Source organism: Galleria mellonella, unplaced genomic scaffold, assembly GCF_026898425.1.
Source record: "Galleria mellonella isolate WM207_F2 unplaced genomic scaffold, CSIRO_AGI_GalMel_v1 utg21, whole genome shotgun sequence".
Classification (NCBI taxonomy): Eukaryota; Metazoa; Arthropoda; class Insecta; order Lepidoptera; family Pyralidae; genus Galleria; species Galleria mellonella.
This window is the reverse complement of record NW_026442037.1, coordinates 2,866,181-2,887,137: the sequence shown is the minus strand read 5'-3', so window position 1 is coordinate 2,887,137 and position 20,957 is coordinate 2,866,181. Positions and strand designations below refer to the sequence as shown.

At 34.9% G+C, this 20,957-nt stretch overlaps 2 protein-coding genes across 2 annotated transcripts; one reads left to right on the top strand and one right to left on the bottom strand.

Moving 5' to 3' along the window:
- Positions 1–656: 656 nt before the first annotated feature.
- On the bottom strand, positions 657–2,278 carry LOC113512813 (39S ribosomal protein L17, mitochondrial). Its single transcript, XM_026896741.3, has 2 exons — positions 1,935–2,278; positions 657–1,131 (listed from the first exon to the last, which is right to left on the bottom strand). Exons 1-2 carry the CDS (start codon positions 2,130–2,132, stop codon positions 727–729), a joined length of 603 nt encoding a protein of 200 aa, XP_026752542.1. The 5' UTR covers positions 2,133–2,278; the 3' UTR covers positions 657–726.
- Positions 2,279–2,550: 272 nt separating this feature from the next.
- On the top strand, positions 2,551–20,821 carry LOC113512802 (gamma-tubulin complex component 6). Its single transcript, XM_052894352.1, has 16 exons — positions 2,551–3,165; positions 3,291–3,492; positions 4,841–5,028; positions 5,806–5,944; positions 6,828–6,974; positions 8,140–8,351; positions 9,455–9,647; positions 10,566–10,695; positions 11,141–11,363; positions 12,066–12,297; positions 12,466–12,649; positions 13,332–14,409; positions 14,998–15,775; positions 16,479–16,702; positions 17,281–17,618; positions 18,655–20,821. Exons 1-16 carry the CDS (start codon positions 2,746–2,748, stop codon positions 18,899–18,901), a joined length of 4,935 nt encoding a protein of 1,644 aa, XP_052750312.1. The 5' UTR covers positions 2,551–2,745; the 3' UTR covers positions 18,902–20,821.
- Positions 20,822–20,957: the final 136 nt, after the last annotated feature.

The following is a 20,957-nucleotide window of genomic DNA, read 5'->3' as shown; positions in this document are numbered from 1 at the left end:
TCACAGTAGAGTGTATTTCTCATCTAGCCATTAGGAATGTCACTACATAATACAATTATTTGTTTTACATTTTAAATTTAGATTTAACAGCCTCATTGCTAGCATTACACCGTATCAGGTCGACCCCCACGCCGTTCCCCTGGAAACCAGTGGTAAATTTTTGTGCAATTGGTCACTATGGGTCAACTGATCTGCTTCATTCTCACCTGTCACTCTTCACAGGCGCCCCTCCAAGGTATGCCGATAGCGCAGGCAGGGTAATCATTTGCCTTTGATTGTCTAATACCAGTGTCTATTACCTATTCTTGCTTAGTTCCTCTGTTTAATATCTATTTAGCATAATACTTAATTGGCACAGAATCATCAGGCATTAAGTTTGCATGTATATATATATATATATATATATAAGTAATGTGAGCAAAAGATAAATATCTAGTAAACAATTGATATATAAAATAGCCTAAATTTGCTTATTTAGTACAATTAACATTGTTGTTGTTACTAGATGTTATTTGCTTATGGCATTAATGCAAATAATAACTTAACTATGCAACTGAAGTATGCATGGCATATGTACTTGACACATTAAAGGTATTTTCTATCGAACAATTGTGGGGTAAGCAGAGAAAGTTGGTTTTAATGAAAATGATAGTAAATTAAAAAATCTAACACAATTTATTTCTTACACTAAATCAATACTAAAATGTTTAATAATAATTAAAATATTTAACTCTGAGAAGGTTTTTCTGTGACCTTTTCTTTTTGATTATTGTCAACTGTTGTTTCTCCTTTGCCAATTTTATCAGCTATTTCAGCGTATTTGGACTGTCTGTACTCATATTTGGCTGCATCTAGCAAAACATTCTGAATCAGGAGCTTATTGTTAGATTGTTTATTACGTAATGGTGGGTACGGGTTCCCTTTCAATTCTAGAACAACTTTTTCAATGTTTCTAGTATTTTGAGGTCGTGGTGCCTTCAGCAAATTTGTATAGCAAGAGTTGAGATTTTCATACCTAGGCACAAGGACCTTAAAAAGTTTGTGTACAAGTTCTTTTTCCAGGAGCCAGTAATCTGCAATATCCATTGTTGGTTTATGACAGTCTCCATGTTGTATTGCTTCTGATATAAGCTAAAACAAAAAAAAAAAAATATAGAAATAAATAAAAAAAGAAATCTTTATAAATAGCAGAGGCACCATAACAGGGCAATAGCTGTGTAAATTTTACTCATAATTTCATTTACCTACAGTGTAAACTCACAAAAAATATGTAGATAATGGGATTATTTCAGAGACAGCATTTCCATTAAGCTATTTTTATATATTTTAATTTTCTTGAAATTACTGTTTCATGCATTAAATTTATAATTACTATTATAATACTTTGACAAATTTATTAAAAATTCAGCTCATATTTGTTCTTAGAATAAAAATATTGTAGTGATATCAAATTAAAAGTTTAAAAGATAGATTTGGAGAAATGACACATTTCAATCCTTGATTACACACACATTTCAATTATAGTGTTTCCCATTATTTCATTATACATTTATGAAGTGTATTTATCAGATAATAATTAAAAAAAAGGTAACTTTAATGTTTGTAATTACACTGTACACTGAGTATGTATGTTAGTACACTACTTGCAAATGATAATTAATTAATTAATTGTAGTTTGCAGATTTAAAGATTTAATGATATTTTTCTAGGCAAATATTACTTATAATAGTGTTGTAAACATTGTACATTTATTTATTTATTTAGGTTTACCAACAATTGTTTCCACAAAATACATTCAATGTTGATATGCAGTGTTACTTGTCAATAAACAATAATAATCTTGTCTGCAAATATTACTGGCCATCTTATGTATTAAGCACGATAATTTATTTCACTTGTCCTATGTGTATCCTAAAAATAAATATTGTTATTACCCTTTCTGCATATTGTCGAGCTTCATCGGCTCTGTTGTAGTTAAGTTCAATTCTTTCGTATTTTATTAAGCCGGTTACAGTTTTACGTAATTTATCTATTCTTCCTTCTGGACCTTTTGGATTTCTAAGCTTGCGACGTTCTGGATGTACAGGAATACGAAGTTTGGAAACCAATTTAGTAACATCAGCTTGATTCATGTTTAAAATGTACTAGTAAAAATGTTTATTTAATTATAATGTTTTTTAATTTAATGCACAGTATTATAGAAATAAAATTTTAGGTTAGATTATTTTTTTTAGAGATAGAAAAATAACATAAAGGAAGTAGAACCATTCGGTCATATGCACCATTACTTGTCAATATTATTATGACAGTGACATGTGGTATACCTCAGTATATATTAAGTACTTATCCAAAATACTATGGGTTGTCCCTTGTGTTCTGATTTAAAGCCTAAAATACTAATTTTATACGCGTACAAGATACATGATTTGAGAATTTTTATTTAATACATATAATAGTGTTTATAGAATACTATTTCTTTAGTTTTTTTTATATAGTTACTATTCTTAATCTACCAAATTGTTAAAAGTACAAATTGTCAATGTCAGATCTGATAACTCGAGCTGACAGATCGTTTTTGCTTTAATTTGTATTTGTTTATTGTTTTATTTACTAACTTATATCGGTTACAATTAAAAACCTTACGTACCTGTTTGGACAGTAATTTAGATTTCAATTTCTTATATGATATAGTTATTTATATCGAATATGTAATATTCTATTGCGTCGTTTTGGACTACATAAATCATGGTTTTATTTAATAAAATGACACCGGAGGATGATGGAGTGTTTGATCTTCTCACAGAATTATGTCAGAAAACCGCTTCTAAATATTGTGCTCAAAATAGAATACCTCAAAAGCGGCTTATGAGCAAGATGAGGTCTCAATGTTATGAGATATTACTTAGAAAGACGCCCATGGCGGTGCCTTGTCTTCAAAGTGTTGATAGAGACCCAACAGCTGATATATTGTGTTATAATTTTGTCTCCCATCAACATACAAGAAATGTAGCCGAATATAAAAGATCTGTTGAGTTGAAGAAGATTATTAGTGATATCCGTGATAAGGATTTTGGAGAGTATCACAATTGTGTCTATAACGTTTTGAGATTTCTGATTGGGTTAAGTAATTCTGTTAAAGATGATTTGTCGGTAGATATGTATCAGGTAAAACTATTATGCTTATGTTTGATCACATTACCCATAAAGCTGCTTACTGCCATTAACTAAATATTTCGTTTTTTTTTATGATACCTTGAGAGGCCAACCAGTTGACTATATTGAAATTTCAGAATCCATTTTCCTTTGGAGTCCTGGATGATATGCTTCCAAAGCCACCTAGGGAGAGTTTTGGTTCTGTGCAACCATACCCATACTTCCCTTCACATGTGTTTGAGCTCCCATTTTCTTTAAAAAAGCAGGCATCACTGCTGGACAGCCATATATCTCAAACATACACTGAATATACTGTGGAGAGTTTTGACTCTAAATCTCGTAAGTATATGCTAATAAATATTTCTTTGTGATATGGGTATTTATCAAGCATCTTGTATTTTTTATCCCTCTGAGATGGTAAATACCAGGGCCGTCTTTTTAATGGGTGATAATGGAATGATATATCTGCCTGCATTATCAGTATCCATTGGTGGGGCACCAGTGAGTGATAATAGGTGAGGATGAAGCAGGTCAGTTAGCTCATCATAATGAATTTAACAAGAATTAGTATTAGCCATGATGGTTTTTAAGGGGAATCAAGTGGAGGTAGATCTGATAGGGTATAATGCTAGAAATGGGGCTGTCAAACCCCATTGTTAATAATCCCTTTTTCCCCTACCAGAGCCATTACATGCATGTTGAAATGCTTTAAGGAATCCTATTCTGTAGTCTCTTGAAAAAACCTCGACTTGTGTAGTGATTATAGTAGGGGCCTAGTATTTCATTCGTGGGGGGAGAAAGGAGTGTTAGTAATATGGACTATCAGTCCTATTGCTAGAAATACATATACCCTGTCAGGTAGGCTTCCATGAGGTCCACCTGAAAACTGTTGTGCTGAATTCCAGGTGTGTTAATCATAAAGGGCTAACAAACCTGTCTTTTCATTCTCACTTGTCATCCTTCACTGGTGCCCCGCCAGTGTATACCAGGGGTTGCTATTCCGTTATCATCCATTCATTAAAAAGTATGTCCACTGTGCACAACGCACCTTTTTAGTTTCTTTTTTAAATTTATTAAAAAGATGTTTTGTTTGTAATTTGAAGTGTGTGTCAGTTTCGGTTTTGTTTTTGCCTTCGCTTTTTTACTCCGTTGGTTTGCTATGTATATTTTTATATAATTATATTATCTTTCTAAAACACCGTGTTTCCATACCAGCATACAGTCCTTTCGCCCACATCCACCAAATAGATGATGTGTTGAAAAATGGCTAAACTGAAAGCAGTTGTAACCAGCTAGCTTGTATGGATATATTGATGAATGTGGTGGGATATGGCGTGAATTTACAGGGTACAGAGGAATAACATCTAAGTCCTCAGGAATGGCAACGCTTGGGGGGTATCATGGGCGAAACGGTATACTCTATTATGTCCATGGTACTGTTCATGTCTATAGGCGACGGTTACCACTTTCCATCAGGTGGGCCGTTAGCTTGTTTGCCATTCTAAGTCATATAAAAAAAAAAACTGGAAGAGCTTTGTTTGAATTGGATCATTATTATAATTTTAAGGTGACTTTAATAGTGTCTAAGTTAATATTTAATTAACTCCATAAAATATATATATTAATTAATTCAATTTCTTATATCATTAATATTATAATGTTACTATTTTATAATAATTTTTTTTAGTTTTAGATACCAACTCTCAGATGCGAGAGCCATCAGACCTGAAGACAATTCAAAATCCCATGTCACTTGCATCAATGACATCCACCCATCTGTCACCATATTCAGAAAGTATGTTCAATTATCCACAATTGACGGCACCCAGAGATTTGCAGATACCTGTATCTGAGTCTAATGATGTCAGTGAGAAGGTACAAATAATATTAATTTAAAACGTAAAATTATATTAATTTTAATTTTCAATCGACTTCAAAAAGAAGGTAGTATTTAGTTTGGTTGTACATATATTTTTATTTATGTTTCTTACTTCATAACTCCTTCAGTTATTAACTTATTTGGGAATTTTTTTTTATCTGAAAGGACATACTTACAGAACGGATGATAATGGAATGATAACCCCACCCGCGCTATCGGTATACACCGGTATATACTTACAGATTGGCCCATAGAATATACTATCAATTCTTTCAATATACTTTGTACTAAAAAAATATATGTGATTATGGGTATGAGGGAGCGGGGGGTAGTCTGACCTCGGGGAGGAAAGATATTGTTAGTAATGGGGTCTAATGACGTAGAGAGTTCGTCATTGTTAGAAATATGCTCTTTTAGGTCGACCTCCACGTGGTCCCTCCTGAAAACCATCGTGAACAATTCTTGTTGAATTCGTCACGATGGGTTAACTGACCTGCTTCATCCTCATCTGTCATTCTTCATTGGTGCCCCGCCGGTGTATGCCGGTAGCACGGGCGGGGTTGCCATTCCATTATCATCTATTAAAAAAAAGTCTAAAACCTCGCACATCAACAGAGGGGGAGGGAGTAAAAAAGTTGCTAAAACATCACATGATTAATGCTTAAGGTGTTCATTACCTTGTTTCTCGTAAAAAAGTATAATAACTGTTATTTGTAATTATTTTGACCTTTTTTTTCATAGTAGTCATTAATAAATAGTAAAAAAAATTACAGGTTTCATCAGAAAGTACAAATTTGAAATTGGATGTGAAGGAAGTATACAGAGGGAGAGCTGAAGAAGAGGAAGTGGACATCTGGGAGCTGGCGACGCAGGTTGATAAGGACATACCTGATGATATTTGGGAGACTGTTGGTAAGTACATTAGTCATAGACTCACACTTGTTTCTGTTTATAATATAAGAATTAAACTAAGTAAAGCTGAGTGACTGAATTATCACAAATAGTACCCACTAGCCATCTCTTCACGCATGGTCGCATCGTGATGTTTAATAGCCTGTTATTTCCTTAACTATAGATGCAAATAAATTTTTCCACATCTAACTAGTATTTCCAGCCTATTGTCAGGAAATAACAATATGCAATATGCAATAGCCTTAGATTATATAGATAGAGAGCCTCAAAAACGGGTAAAATTTTTGTCAGCTCATTGTTAAATTAATTTACGCACACAATGTATCTTGATGTACCTATCTATATTTATTTAGTAAATATCTATATTTATTTAAAAATATAAAAAATATAATTATTTATTAAAATTAGTAAATAAAAAATGATTTTTTTCAAATATATATATTCTTTATTACATTTGTAAGTTACAAATAAAATAATGTATTTATAAATGTTGTGAGCAAGGGTGGACTTATCTCTGACAGAGATCTCTTACAGTCAACCCAGTACAGTGAGAAAGCATTTCGTTAGCGGGCAGCTGAAGTGCTACAACTATTAATACATAGACAAATATACAGTTTTTTGGGCATTAAAAAGGTGCAGAATTTATAAGAAAAATGCAAAATAAATATAGAAGTTATAAAGGTATCACTCGTAACTATTTATCACGCAAAATTGTTTGAAAAAGTTGATCCGTTTTTCTCGAAGCATTTGTATGGGAGACACTCTATCTATATAATCTAAGGCTAATAGTATGTTCAAACATTTAAACAAACTATTCCACTTTATATCACTAGTATAGATATTGCTGGATCTTACTTTATTTTACTTTACTTAATATTTACAGCAAAATTACCAGCAGTGAATGAGCGACAGTTGATCGCAAGCTCGCCAAGGGAGCTTCGATTATGGCGGCGGATACATGAAGATGTGCTGTCTGACCTCACGGTCGTATCGGAGAAACAGTTTATAAGGCATATTATGTATTTAATTAGTAAGTAATAATAGTTTATTTATTTGAAAAAAAAAAAGAAAAACAAGTGATAATCGCGCAGAGGATCTTGTAGGAAGTGGTTGCTGTCATTTTAACTAGATATAAACGTTTTTTATTATTATTCCAGCCGTTAACTGTCTGACACAAGACACTGCTGTCTTAAGGGGAGTTTTGCCAGTAGTTTGCCACGCTTGGTAGGCGGATTGGCAACCGCAGTTAGATTATTAGAGATGTTTTAAAAGGGACGCTGCTCCCATCCCTCGCCCTCCCTTAGTCTCCTTTTATGAAAGGAAGGAGTGGCCCATTCTATCTCGGGGCACGAGACATAAATAATACTCGTTACTATATTTAAAACTTATCTTCATTTTTATTCAATGTCTATATGAATACCGGAGATTAATGCGAGGTGACACGTTGTGATGCAAAGTGTCATATTTGTTCAGCAGTATGTTTTTTTTATACAACTTAGAATGGCAAACAAGCTGACGGCTCATCTGATGGAAAGTGGTAACCGTCGCCTATAGACACGAGCAGTACCATGGACATAACAGAGTATACTGTTTCGCCCATGATACCCCCATGCGTTGCCATTCCTGAGGACTCAGGTGTTATTCCTCTGTACTCTGTAAATTCACGCCATATCCCACTCCTTAAACCGAAACATAGCCATGCAAACACAACTGCTTTACGGTTGAAACAAATGTAAATGTTGGGCCAAATGTAATTTTATTAGCTATACTCTACAGTTTTGTTCGTATAATTTAGGACTATATATATATTGTATTATGTGTATCTTGGTTATGATCTATATGTGTATTAAATTTTATTCAAATTTGTTCAATCATTGAAGTATGATTGAGTGAAACATGTAAACTTTAGTATCTAATGAGTAGGTATATATATTTTACATTATTATGTATATCATATATCTATATAAATAAATAATAGAATTTTCACCGTGCCTCCGATCAAACTGTTTATAATTCTCTCAATCCAAATGTTGCCTGGAAGAGATCGCTCTTAGCAATAAGGTCGCCCATTGTTTTCTCATTGTGATCATTTCTTGTAATTGTTTATATTTATAATAAGTTTACTATTGTAATCTTTTGGGGAAACAATAAAGAGTATCTATCTATCTATCTAAATAGATTAAAAATGATTTTAGTTGGAGTAGAGACAAGTTCGTTTCCGTTCAATCATGAGACGAATAGCTTCTACATGAGAGGTAATTTAGTTCTCGAGGGCATATCCAGGGAGAGATTGCAAGGCTATACATCAGAGTTGTTGCATATCGGCACCTATTACCGGCGACTATACAGATTCGCCTTCAACCACACATTGGACGACCATTTTCACAGCCACGGATTGATTTATGAGGTAAGCGTTTCACAGATATTTAATATATATTCTTTATTGCACTTGTAAGTTACATGTAAAATGATGTATTTATAAATGTTGTGAGCAAGGGTGGACTTATCTCTGACAGAGATCTCTTCCAGTCAACCCAGTACAGTGAGAAAGCATTTCGTTAGCGAGCAGCTGAAGTGCTACAACTATTAATACATAAACAAATATACAGTTAAATAAAATATTAAAATATATAATAAAATATTATGCAATAAATAGATTTACACTATTATTCAATACTAGCTAATAGGGGGAATTTAATTAAAAAAGGGTTTGTTAGTAATGGGGACTGAGAATCCCATTGCTGGCAATATATCCAACCAGGTCGACCTCCTCGCGTTTCCCCCTGAAAACTATCATGGTTAATTTCTGATGAATTCATCATGATGGGCTAACTGGCCCGTTTTCGTTCTCATCTATCACCCTTCACTGGTGCTGCGCCAGCTTATTCCGTTGGCGCAGGCGGGGTTACCATACCATTTTCATCCATCAAAAAAAAATACTAGCTAATGTCCGCCACTTTGTCTACGTGCTATATGTTATTCCCGTTTAGTACGTATCGATGTATGTACCTACCTATTTATTATGTCTGGGAATACTGGACCAAAATTAACAAATGACGTGTCGTTTTCACTCTTTGTCTTAGGTCAAAACGACTTTATAGGTGATAATGAAATAGTAACCCCACCCGCGCTATCGGTATACACCGGCGGGGTACCAGTGAAGAATTATAGATGAAGATGAAACAGGTCAGTTAGCCCATCGTGACGAATTCACCGAGAATTGTTCACGATGGTTTCCAGGGAGGAACCACGCGGAGGTTGACCTGATAGGGCATATTGCTAGCAATGGGGCTGTCATACTCCATTGCTAACAATCCCTTCCCCCCAAAACGATTTTACTTAAGTAGGTTGTGTACTAAGCTGTATAAGTTACTATAGTTTTTTAATTATCCCACAGGAACTCTTTAATTTTCTGTGATTAAAAGTATCAACAATGTTGAACGGAATTGTGGCGTCTATTGTTCGTACTAAGACCCGTCATATGCATTTTACTCAAATATCTCGTTTTAGGCGGCGAGGGAAGTAATAAGACGCTACCTATTGGAGTTCCGTCTTGCTGCAACCGAGATATACGAGGAATGCACCAGAAACAGGTCCGACGATTTGAACTGCATGCCCACACTGCTGCAGATATTGTACCACACGGAACCGCTCAAATGTGAAATTGAAACTATTGTGGCCGTTTACAAAATGATCGACTCAGGTACGGTTTTTTATTTAGCACTGCTTGTCTACTATGAAAACTTTACATTTTCAAGCGGAACGAAATTTACATACATTTTATTTTATTCTTTATTGCACAATAAAACTTTGTACAAATGGCCAGCTTAATGCCATATGGCATTCTCTACTAGGTAAACATTGGGTAAAAACAGAAAGCGTATGAAGGGCAGATGCGGTGAAAAATATGTGACAATTATAGTAACACATTAATACACAATATAAATATAATATACACATAAGAAATGCACATATAATACATAAACATTACTTTTTATATATATGGATAAACTAATACATATGAAATATATATACATACATACATTATTGTTATTTCTTTATTATATCAGTAATTCAATGCCCATTGCTGAATATAGGCCTTCCCCTAGGGTGATTTTATTATTAGTCGCCATACTTGGCAGGCGGGTTGGCAACCGTAGTTAGTTTGGTGATGTTTTAAGAGGGACGCTGTTGCCCATCTTTCAACCATTTAGTTTCCACCCACGGCGTGAGGTTCCGTGGGTGGAAACTAAATGGTACATACATATATGCTAATATTCTTAATTTTTATTAATATAATTAATAATATTATTATTTATTTATGTTAGAATTTAAAAAAAAAAATATGTTACTGTTGTGTTATTCGTCGATAATGTAGCTTTATAAATGTCAAAATTTTTTTAAAATCTATTAAGTATTTTTTGAATTTATTATTACAAACAAACATACAATTAAATCTTCTGTCTAATAGTAGTATAGAAAGATTTAACTTTAAAAATTGAATTGTAAAAAGCAACAGCTGAATTTCTTTCCCGTTAGTCTCCATTGTAATCGCATTCAGATTTGGAAATAGAAAAAAAAAAATAACTATTCACAAATACTTAAATTTATTTCAATGTAGAATCAACAACATTGCCACGCGGCGCCGAGCTGATGTCGTACCTGTTCAACGAAATATCACTGGTTACACAGAGGAAGACAGCATTCACGACGTTCAACATGCTGTTCTCCGTTTGCCAGGTTTATTTCAAGTGAGTATTGTTTTTTTTTTATAATGCATCTTGGAATACCCTTTGTAGTTCTTTTTTGGGATGAAACTCTGCATACTGTTACATCCCTAGTATAATATATTTCTATTTAAATCAGCAATATTATGCATATATACCAGAGATGATATGGCGTGAATTTACTGGGTACAAAGGAATAACACCTGAGTCCTCAGGAATGGCAACGCATGGGGGGTATCATGGGCGAAACAGTATACTCTGTTATGTCCATGGTACTGCTCTTGTCCATAAGCGATGGTTACCACTTTCCATCAGGTGGGCCGTCAGCTTGTTTGCCATTCTATGTTGTATAAAAAAAAATATACAAAAAAAAAATACATAAAAGAAGTAATTTTTAGCATTTCATGTACTCTCGCTCTATAGCTTCTTTTATTTGACTCCATCAACTAGTTACAATGCATGTTGGCAGGTTTATCGAGAGATTTATCTTCGAAGGCGAACTAGACGACCGTTACCACGAGTTCTTCATACGCAGAGACTCCCAATACGTAAACTGTCGTTCGAAACGCTACTGGGACAAAGGCTTCCACATAACCCAGAGTATAGCGATACCGGACTTCCTCAGAGCCCTCGCCAAGTTCATACTGCTGTGTGGGAAATCATTGCGATTGTTAAAGCTCTGTAATCCCAGTGTGAGTATAGAAAGATATTTTTAATTGTTGATCTGAGGGGAATCTTTATGGCAGTCTGTGAGGGTGGCTTATGTCCAACATATGGATGGGTAATAGCCGAGATGATAATAATGATGATGATCCATCTGTCCCCACATTATTGTGTCGATTGAAAATGGACTAATACTGTTTCAATTCTCATTGAAATTAGTGTACCTAAATACATCGACAATTGCAAAAGACTTGGGTTGTTTTACAAACGTGTGTGTGCGTGTGCGTGCGTGCGTGCGTGTGCGTGCGTGCGCGTGCTCGTGCTTGTGTGTGTGCGTTTTAGTAATGGGGAACTACCAGCTTCAGTGCTAGTAATGTACCTTGTCTGGTCAACCTCCACGCGGTTCCCCCTGAAGACTATCTTGGCTAATTCTTTATGATTTCGCCAGTAATGGCCAATTGACCTGTTACACACATATCTTCACCTATTATTGCTTACTGGTGCCCCGCCAGCGTATATCGAAAGCGCAGGAGTTCTTCGTTGGTTTTTAGGAGACCGCGTGGAGGTTGATTTGACAGGATACATTGTAAACGATGGGGACGGACAGTCCCATTAGTATCTAATAATCCCTATTCCATCCTTAGAGAGATAAGATTTTTATCCCGATAATAGTTTGTTATAAAGCTTTAAACATAGTCTTCTGTATAAAAAACATTTATCATTTGTCCCAGGATCCCTTAGTCCTGTTGATATCGTCAGACCACCCGTCAGTTAAATGCTGCGCGAGCTTTGAGGATCTGCAGGAGCAGCAGCAGATCCTCGATGTGTATAGAACCAGATGCCTGTTCGTCAGCGGGGAGCCCGTCACCTTCGACCAGATCATACTCAAGAGGGAGGCTGAGAAGAAGGCCTTCACGGAAATGGCGTCGGTGAAGCAAGCGGAGACCTTGGAAAAGATTGTTGGTAAGTAGCAGAGGGTTTTAAATGGTGAAGATGGAATGGTCGGTGTACCGTTCCATCACTACCATTAAAAAACCTTGCCCTAAATTGATGATGTATAATTGTAAGGCACCAGGGCACATGTTATCATCAATAAAAAACACTGACCATCAAATTGTGTATCTGTATTAGCTGAACGCAAAAGACTGGGGCAGCTCATAATAGCCGAGAAGCAACACTCGCTGCGTGTGCTCGAGGCGGCCATGGCGGAAGCGGCCGCTCGCCGCCGACAGCACTCGGACCGCATCGCCAGGCTACAGCGTACCGCTGATGACCTGACCGACGATGTCGACTCCAGGATCCGGGATGACGAAAGGTACCGTATATAATTTGGCCACTTGCTTTTGGCCACAACAGAATATTAGTGTTTTGCTCTTTTGAGGGCAAAACAGTAAATTGTGTTGTGACCAAAATGGTCACAACACAACATACGCTTTAAAGAAAAATTGTTTATATATTGTTTTTTTTTTTATATGTATTTTTTATCTCTTTACTGTGTCTATTGTTATTTGTGTGCTGTAAGTAATGCAAAGTAGAAAGTAAGTAATGCCGAGTTCACACGGTTATAATGCTCCTTTCCACTCAGGGTTTGCTGGAAGAAAACTCTTACACAGTTAAGCTCGCCTGTTTTATATTTTTATTATATATATATATATATATATATATATATATATATATATATATATATATATATATATATATATATATATATATATATATATATATATTGTGTACAATAAAGAATAAATAAATAGATAGATTTTTTCTAAATAATACATATATAGCCTATTTTAGTCGCTGATAGATAGATGTAGCTTTTTATATATAGATGAAAGATTTTAGTAAGTCAATTTGTTAATTTTTAAATATATCCAAATAAACAATAAAATCTTTTCTTCTTTCTCATATCGGTATAGATTACTAGAATTCAGAACATCATTTTAAGAAAGTAAATTTGAGTAGAACAAAATTAAATATATGAATGTTAATGATTCTAGGAATAAAATTATGGAGTACTATTCAAAGTTAAATATGGAAGTGGAAAAAAGTAAAATACACACAGAATGGAAAATACGACGTTTACAGTTGGACCAGAGTAGAATACAGTTACTGTCAACTGAAGAGAGAAATTTAAAACGAGAAAAATTAGAGCTAGAACATCAGAAGAACGAAGAAATTATGGCTATGTCTATACAGAGTATTGATCACAGATCTGATGATGAACAAGATGGTGATGGTGATAAAATAGAAAATACTGCGATGGAACCATCATCGTCTGTCATCACCGAATCCGGCGAAAGATCGGAAATGGCTCAGTCTGGTAAAAAACAAACGACCAGTGACATGTTTAGTGTTATTTGTAATGCTGCTAAAAGTATATTTGGCGTTTCGAAGAGTAACGAAGAAAAGTGTGATAATAAAAACAAATTAGATGCCCAAGGCAATATAGTTGCCACCGAAGTAAATTCTAACACTAAAGGTACTTCAAGTGAGGTTATCGGTAGTAAATTAGACGAGGCATGCGATAATTTGCTATTTATGAAAACAAGGCAGGAAGCGTTGTTGAATAAACAGAAAGTGATGTCACATGAATACGGGACTGATAAAGAAAATAATTTGATGAAAGACCCTCCACTAATAAGGATGCCAGTCGATGAAGAGAACAATTTAAAATCATTGTCGCCATTTTCTGAAGCTAAACGGAATAAAATGAAAGTTCTCGGAACTGAGTTTAATTTGGTAAAACCTGAATGCAAACAAGTTGAACCAGCAACAGAAGCTCAAAAAGAAGCGTTATTGAATAAGCAAAGAGTAATGCGTGTTGAATATAATCTACCAGTTGAAGAAACAGCTCAGAAAGAGCCCGCAAATGTGGCTCAGGAGGAAGCGATACGTAATAAAAAGAAGGTACTGAGTTCTGAGTACGATATTAGGAGTGGGGAATCAAATTCTAAACAGAGCGTAAGGAGGGCGGGCTTAACGTTAAATTTGAAGCCATATGGTGAATCGTCTGGCCAAAATATAGCTGCATTATCTAACGCTGGAGGTGTGACTCCAGAAGACTTTTTTCCGAAAGTAAGTAATTTTTTATTTGGTAGCTTTTTGACTACACAGACTTTTGATTAATTCGTTGATATCACATGTACTTTTTTCCTTTGTTTTTGCATTTTGCTCACCTCAAAATGTTTTCTATTATTATTGCCTTGCCTTTTTCAATTTATTTGGGGTCAACGCAGTATGTCTTCTTCAACAAATCCCTGTCAACCGTCAGTCTTTCGTACACTCCTCTGTCATGAATATTATCTTTCACACAGTTCATACATCCTTTCTGCGATCACCTTTTAAAAATGCTTCTCATTGTTATGTTTTTCGTTACAATAAAAAATTGTGTTTACTTGTTTAAAAAATATTTCTTTTCTATTACATTATTACTTTATTTTTGTTCTTTTATTATTATGTGGCATTACTATCATCATCTTTATTATTATTATAATCATTTAATTATCTATTTGAAACCTTATCTTGCAGTTAATAACGTGGTTTTTGATTTCCAACTGAAATTAATGAGTTGAGTAATCATTAGGGTTGATACTACCAAATATTTTAAAAGTCATTAATTTGAAAAGATATCTGAATAAAAAAAAGCAATGTTTTAATTTACAGCTCGATTTAGAAACACCTACAACAGCCGAAATACCTCTCGGAAGTCAGTCCGCTGACGTATTCACACCACGCAGTGAATTCAAAGATATAGAATCAGCAAAAATTGCACCTGACAACAAATTTATATCATCCGATGGCTTTAATTACCCCATAATAGATGATATTGAGACAATCAGCGATGCACAGACCGAAGATAGTCCAGATACGTCCCCATCGAAAAGTGTAGATCACGAAGAGAAACCGTTGACCAAAAAGTATTCCTTCTTTAATGTACTGGATGGAGCTACCACGGTTGAAGATTTCGATCCCTTCGGCATAAGACAATTGAAAAACTATTCGAAAGAATACTTGAGTAATAAAATGGACGCTGAAATGGCAATGTCGTGGTATACACATCCGGCTATCATAATGGATGAAGTAAAGAAAAGACCGTATGCAAATATCTTCGCCTCCCACGATGAGGTGAAAGAAGAAAAGATTACTTGCGACAACATAGCAACGCTGACGGCTTGCCTCCAAAGATCTGTTATGTTACCCCTGACATATCAGTTGGAGGTTGTAAATAATTCGATCTTAACGTACTTTCTGGTGAATCTCGATATGTACGAACATCTGAGGAGCTTGAAGGACTACTTCTTCTTGATGGACGGAGAGTTCTCTAGAAGTATCTGTCACAACTTGTTCTCAAAGTTGACCAAGACGTTGAATCCGCAGGAGTTGCTCAATTTTGGAACGTTGCACAATATTTTGGATAAGGCATTGGGATCTTCGATTTCGCGTAAGTTTGCTTTTTAATTTGATTGTAATTATTTGCATTTGTTTTATGGTGGCAGTCGAGCATATGGCATAGAGCATACGGCCAGGTTGATGGTAAATGGCTTTCTCAGCTCACGATTCTTGCATTACAGATTTAGTATACATATGCGACAATCCAAACAATGTTCCGATTCAAATATTTGTGGTTTAGATACGCAGTCATGATCATCATCATCACACCAGGCGTTTACTGTCCACTGCTTAACATAGGCCTTCACCTATTGGGTGGTTCTGCCAGTAGTTGCCACACTTGGCAAGCGGGTAGCAATCACACTTAGGCTTTGATGTATTTTATTTATTATATACACTTCTTGCGTCAGTAGCTACCGCCTTTTTCTTTTCCCCTCTACTTAAAGGTTGTCTGGAAGAGATTGCTTTAGCGATAAGGCCGCCTTTTGTACTTTATATATATATATATATATATATATATATATATATATATATATATATATATATATATATATATTATACTTTATACAATACTTACGTATATACTTTATACAATAGTTTATACATACTTTATATAATACTTTGGTTTGGTGTGGTTCCGGCATAAAATAGGCCACCCCTTTTTTTCCTTGTAACTAATATAGTGCTGGGGTTATTAGTATCCTCTATGAGTTACTAGGCTGGAGTACAAAGGATTAAATAAATACGTTATACAGATGTCCACAAATTCTCCGAGAACTTGTCCTTCACCATCACGGAGTCGCCGCTCAGTTTCCAGCACAGCTCCCCGGACGTGCTCCAATGTCTCTCGCTCACGTATGCGGTCGACTGGCCGCTGAACATCATACTGTCCCAAGAGGCCCTGCTTCGGTACGCTAAGGTGTTCCAATTTCTCGTCAAGATGAGGAGAATATTCTGGGTGCTCGGTGAAGATTTTGAGGTAAGATTAACATTTCAGATATTAATTGTCTAGCTGACCATAGAGCAGCCCAAAGTCTATGTTCGGGTTGGAAATCTATGTTCAGGTTCCCTGCATGGTGCAAATGTGATATTTGAGCTCGTTTCTCCATTTAGTGGAAGGCTACGTGTGTATATTTTGTTTAATAGATGATAATGGAATGGTGACCCTGCTTTAACGGTATACGTTGGCGGGGCACCAGTGAGAGTGATAGGTGAGAATGCGAAGGCAGGTCAGTTGGACCATTGTGATGAATACACCTGGAATTCAACAAGGTAGTTTCTAGGGGGGACCACATGGAGGTCGACCTGATAATAAGGATATCAGGTTGACCTCCATGTATTAAAAAATATATATATATATATAACAAAAGCTTTATAAACTTAGTACGTTTGTCGGTTCCTTTGTTATATATATATATATATATATATATATATATATATATATATATATATATATATATATATATATATATATATATATATATATATATATATATATATATATATATATATATATATATATTTATTTAGTTAATTTTAAATTTATCTTTGCATCAGGCGCTAAAACTGTCAGTGAAGTTGTCAAAGCAGCACTCCCGGAGGCTTCTACGTTCACCACAATACATTTCAATACAAATATACCGTCATATCATGGCCTCCATGATCAGGGCGCTGGACAACTACATCGTCACGACCTGTATACTGACATCGTGGACCGAGTTCGAGAATGATTTGAAAAAAGCGAGGACCTTGGACGACTTGTACGAGTGTCACGTTGTATACATAAAGAAGGTGCTGTTCAGGTGTCTCTTGAATAACAGATCGACGCCCGTCATGAAGTTACTGAACGATATATTCACCGTGATCTTGAAGTTTAGCCGCGTGTTGAAAGCCGGGTGAGTTATTAAAAATATTTTCTTAGTGTATATTCCGTTTTACTCTTGTTTTATTATCAATAATTCGATGTGTCAGTTTCTTTCTAGAACCACCCTCACTGTTATAACTTTTTATGGAAAAAGCTATTATTATGTAGGGTACTAATACATAGCTTGTCATCAGTTGTAATACGCCATTCACAATAAAAAAAAACGATGATTAATTTGTGTTGTTCCTTATTTGATATATAATAACTATATTTGGCTAACTAGTGAATACCAGTGGCTTTTATTTTTTTTTTATTAAATTTCTTCATTTAAAAATAAATCAAAAAATTAATTGGAATAAGTTTTTAATCGCCTTCAAAAGAAGGAGATTTTCAATTCGGTTGTTTCTTGTTTTGTTTTTGTTTTTCTTATGTTTGCACATAATTCCGTCAATTCTAAAGAGATTTGGAAAATTATTTTGTTATCTGAGAGGATATATTATACTCACAGATTGACTCCATAGAAATTTTATCAAAATTGGTTTTGTAGTTTTTAAATCAAAATGACTGGTTTAGACACAATTGAAATTGTTTCTTTTTTAATGCTTAGGGTTAAGGAAAAAAGACAAATTATTAGAACTATTGAGGACAGAAGGGGAAAAATGTTGGGACACTTGATACGACACGACGAACTTATGAACATTATAATAGAAGGTAAGATAGAAGGAAGGAGGGGGAGAGGGAGACCGAGACATAGTTACATCAGGCATATCAAGGAAGGAGTTGGTGTCGTGTCGTATCAAGAGGTGAAGAGACTCGCTGAAAATCGTAGTGAGTGGCAAGAGCTCCACCGACAAGAGCGTAGCTCTTAAATACGATAGATAGATAGGGACAAGCATCTTTAATTATTAAAATAAAAATGTCATGTCAGTGTTGTTGGTATAAAAGAAATATAACTCTGTCTCATTGATAGTTAATTTAATAATTATGATTTGCCAATATTTCTTAACATGAAGAACTTTTACTCTGTTCTAAGTAGCTATTTTAATTTATTTCCATTTTGTATCCAGTGAATGGCACCAGAGGGAGGCCGACGGCAACTTCACACATACCAGCTACGCCCAGCTCCAGGAATTGTTTCATTTGTTCGAGAAACTAGCTAAATATCTGCACAAAGTGGTCACCAAACTCATGGAGTGCGGTTACCAGCGCCATCTAGTAGAATTATTGACCATGGTCAATTTGAATGGGTACTACGAGCCGGATAAATCGAAGGACGAACACAATACTACAGTTAAATCATTAAATGCGTCATAAAGGATATGCGAAATGAAGATTTACGGTCCGTTCTCACATCCGTTGACGGTTCGTTATTATTAACGATTCGTGAAAACAGGAATAACGATGATTTAACACGAATATCAATGTATATAAAGTGTAGTGTGTAAGGGGTTACAAAGCCTTATTTGTATCCTCAAACAAGTCTTTGTGAAACTTCGATGGCATCTTGGGGTGGGTATCAACCAATTCTGGAATGGGCACGGTCCATCCGATCTCCCTCTAAAGACGTTTATAAGCACTAGTCGAGACGACGTCTTTATACGTTTAAAACGACTATCACAACCTTCGTATGGATAAAAAGATAAAAAAGCTACTAAGCTACAATCGATATTGATAGATTCGTTTGTCCTTTGTCTATGGGGCGGGGCGGTAGAATACTCAATAGCTAATACTTATATTTGTTTCAATTTCTCCTTGTACAAATGGTAGATGTATATGTATATTTAGTGCATAGCCATAGTTGGGGGGGGGGGGGGGGGGATATTGAGGGGCAACGTCCTACCTTAAAACGCCCAATGCCCCTAAAATGAAAGGCTAACTAAGTGACTTCGAAAAAGAAAATTTGATTCGCTTTATCGAAGTCACATAATTATGGCTTATGCCCTATCAAAAAGTTCTTTTGCCCTACCTTAGGTCAGGTTAGTCAGGCCGTATGCTTGTTTGCCACCACAGTGGTATCTAAAAAAAATCCTTAAACAATGGGTCTGATTTAGTGGAATCGTGATGCAATATGTTGAAATTATAGAATAAATCATGTAGATATGACTCTATAATTACCACAGGAATATTTAAGATACTTTTTCAGGTGGCAGTGCAGCCCCATAAAAAAGGTATAGGACTTATATACATATGTCATTTGCAGAAACGTTTTGCTTGCATTTTGAAGTGGGTACCAGATAATTATGGGGTGGGTACGGCCCACCCATTCGCCCTTTAAATATGCCTATGATAATTACTGAGAGATTTTTTAAAGAGCGTCCATGTAATGCAATGTAATGTAAATATATATTTATTTCTCTCACAAAATAACAACATAATAAAATTTACAGCACATTGACATATAGGTTACAATTTAAAACAATTTTTGTGAAAGTCTGGTGTTAACCCTGTATCTACAACATTCACTTTGTATAAATGTCGACTGCTTGCTTCTCTGTCCCATTCGTGGTTCTACCATGAAGCAGTTGCGTTTGCCCTTCAAACCGAAACACAGCCATGTATTTCGGTTTGAAGGGTGTAATATGGTAGTGTATTTACAGGATACAGAGGAATAACACCTGAGTCCTCAGGAATGGCAACGCATGGGGGGTATCATGGGCGAAACAGTATACTCTGTTATGTCCATGGTACTGCTCATGTCTATAGGCGACGGTTACCACTTTCCATCAGGTGGACCGTCAGCTTGTTTGCCATTCTAAGTTGCATAAAAAATCAGTTTACCGAACTGTGGTAACATTAAATTAATCTGTCAATTTTAAAAGTATATAAAAAATAGTTAAATATTGAAAATTGTTAATTTTTTTTAAAAAATTGACTGATAATTACGACGTTGCCATACCTCCGTAAGTTAATGATGATAAAATAATTATAGACTCTCTTAATTGTTCCTTAAATACTCATTATAGTCATAATTGTTTAATTTAAAATGATCTTTATTATGTACGGAATATGCCTTTAATTGCAAGTTAATGTGATATTATTTCCCATTAGTGTATTTGTAAAGTGATATAATTGTTTAATTATTTGCACGTTAACAGTACTAGTATAGTATTATATTATGTATTAATACGTATTGTATCCCTGAGAGGAATGTTCTTTTTTTAGCTAAATTAAAAATATATGTTATGAATGTAATTTATTGTTAACTAATATGATTAATGATTGTAAAAATATATTCTTAATTTGCATTTGTAGTTTTATTAAAGTAAACCTAATAGCGGTTAATTATTTTTACCATTGACTTACGTCGATTTTTTTTGTCTTAAAGCGCCTCTAGCGGATTTTTTCGGTAACTACGAATTCGGTAGAATAA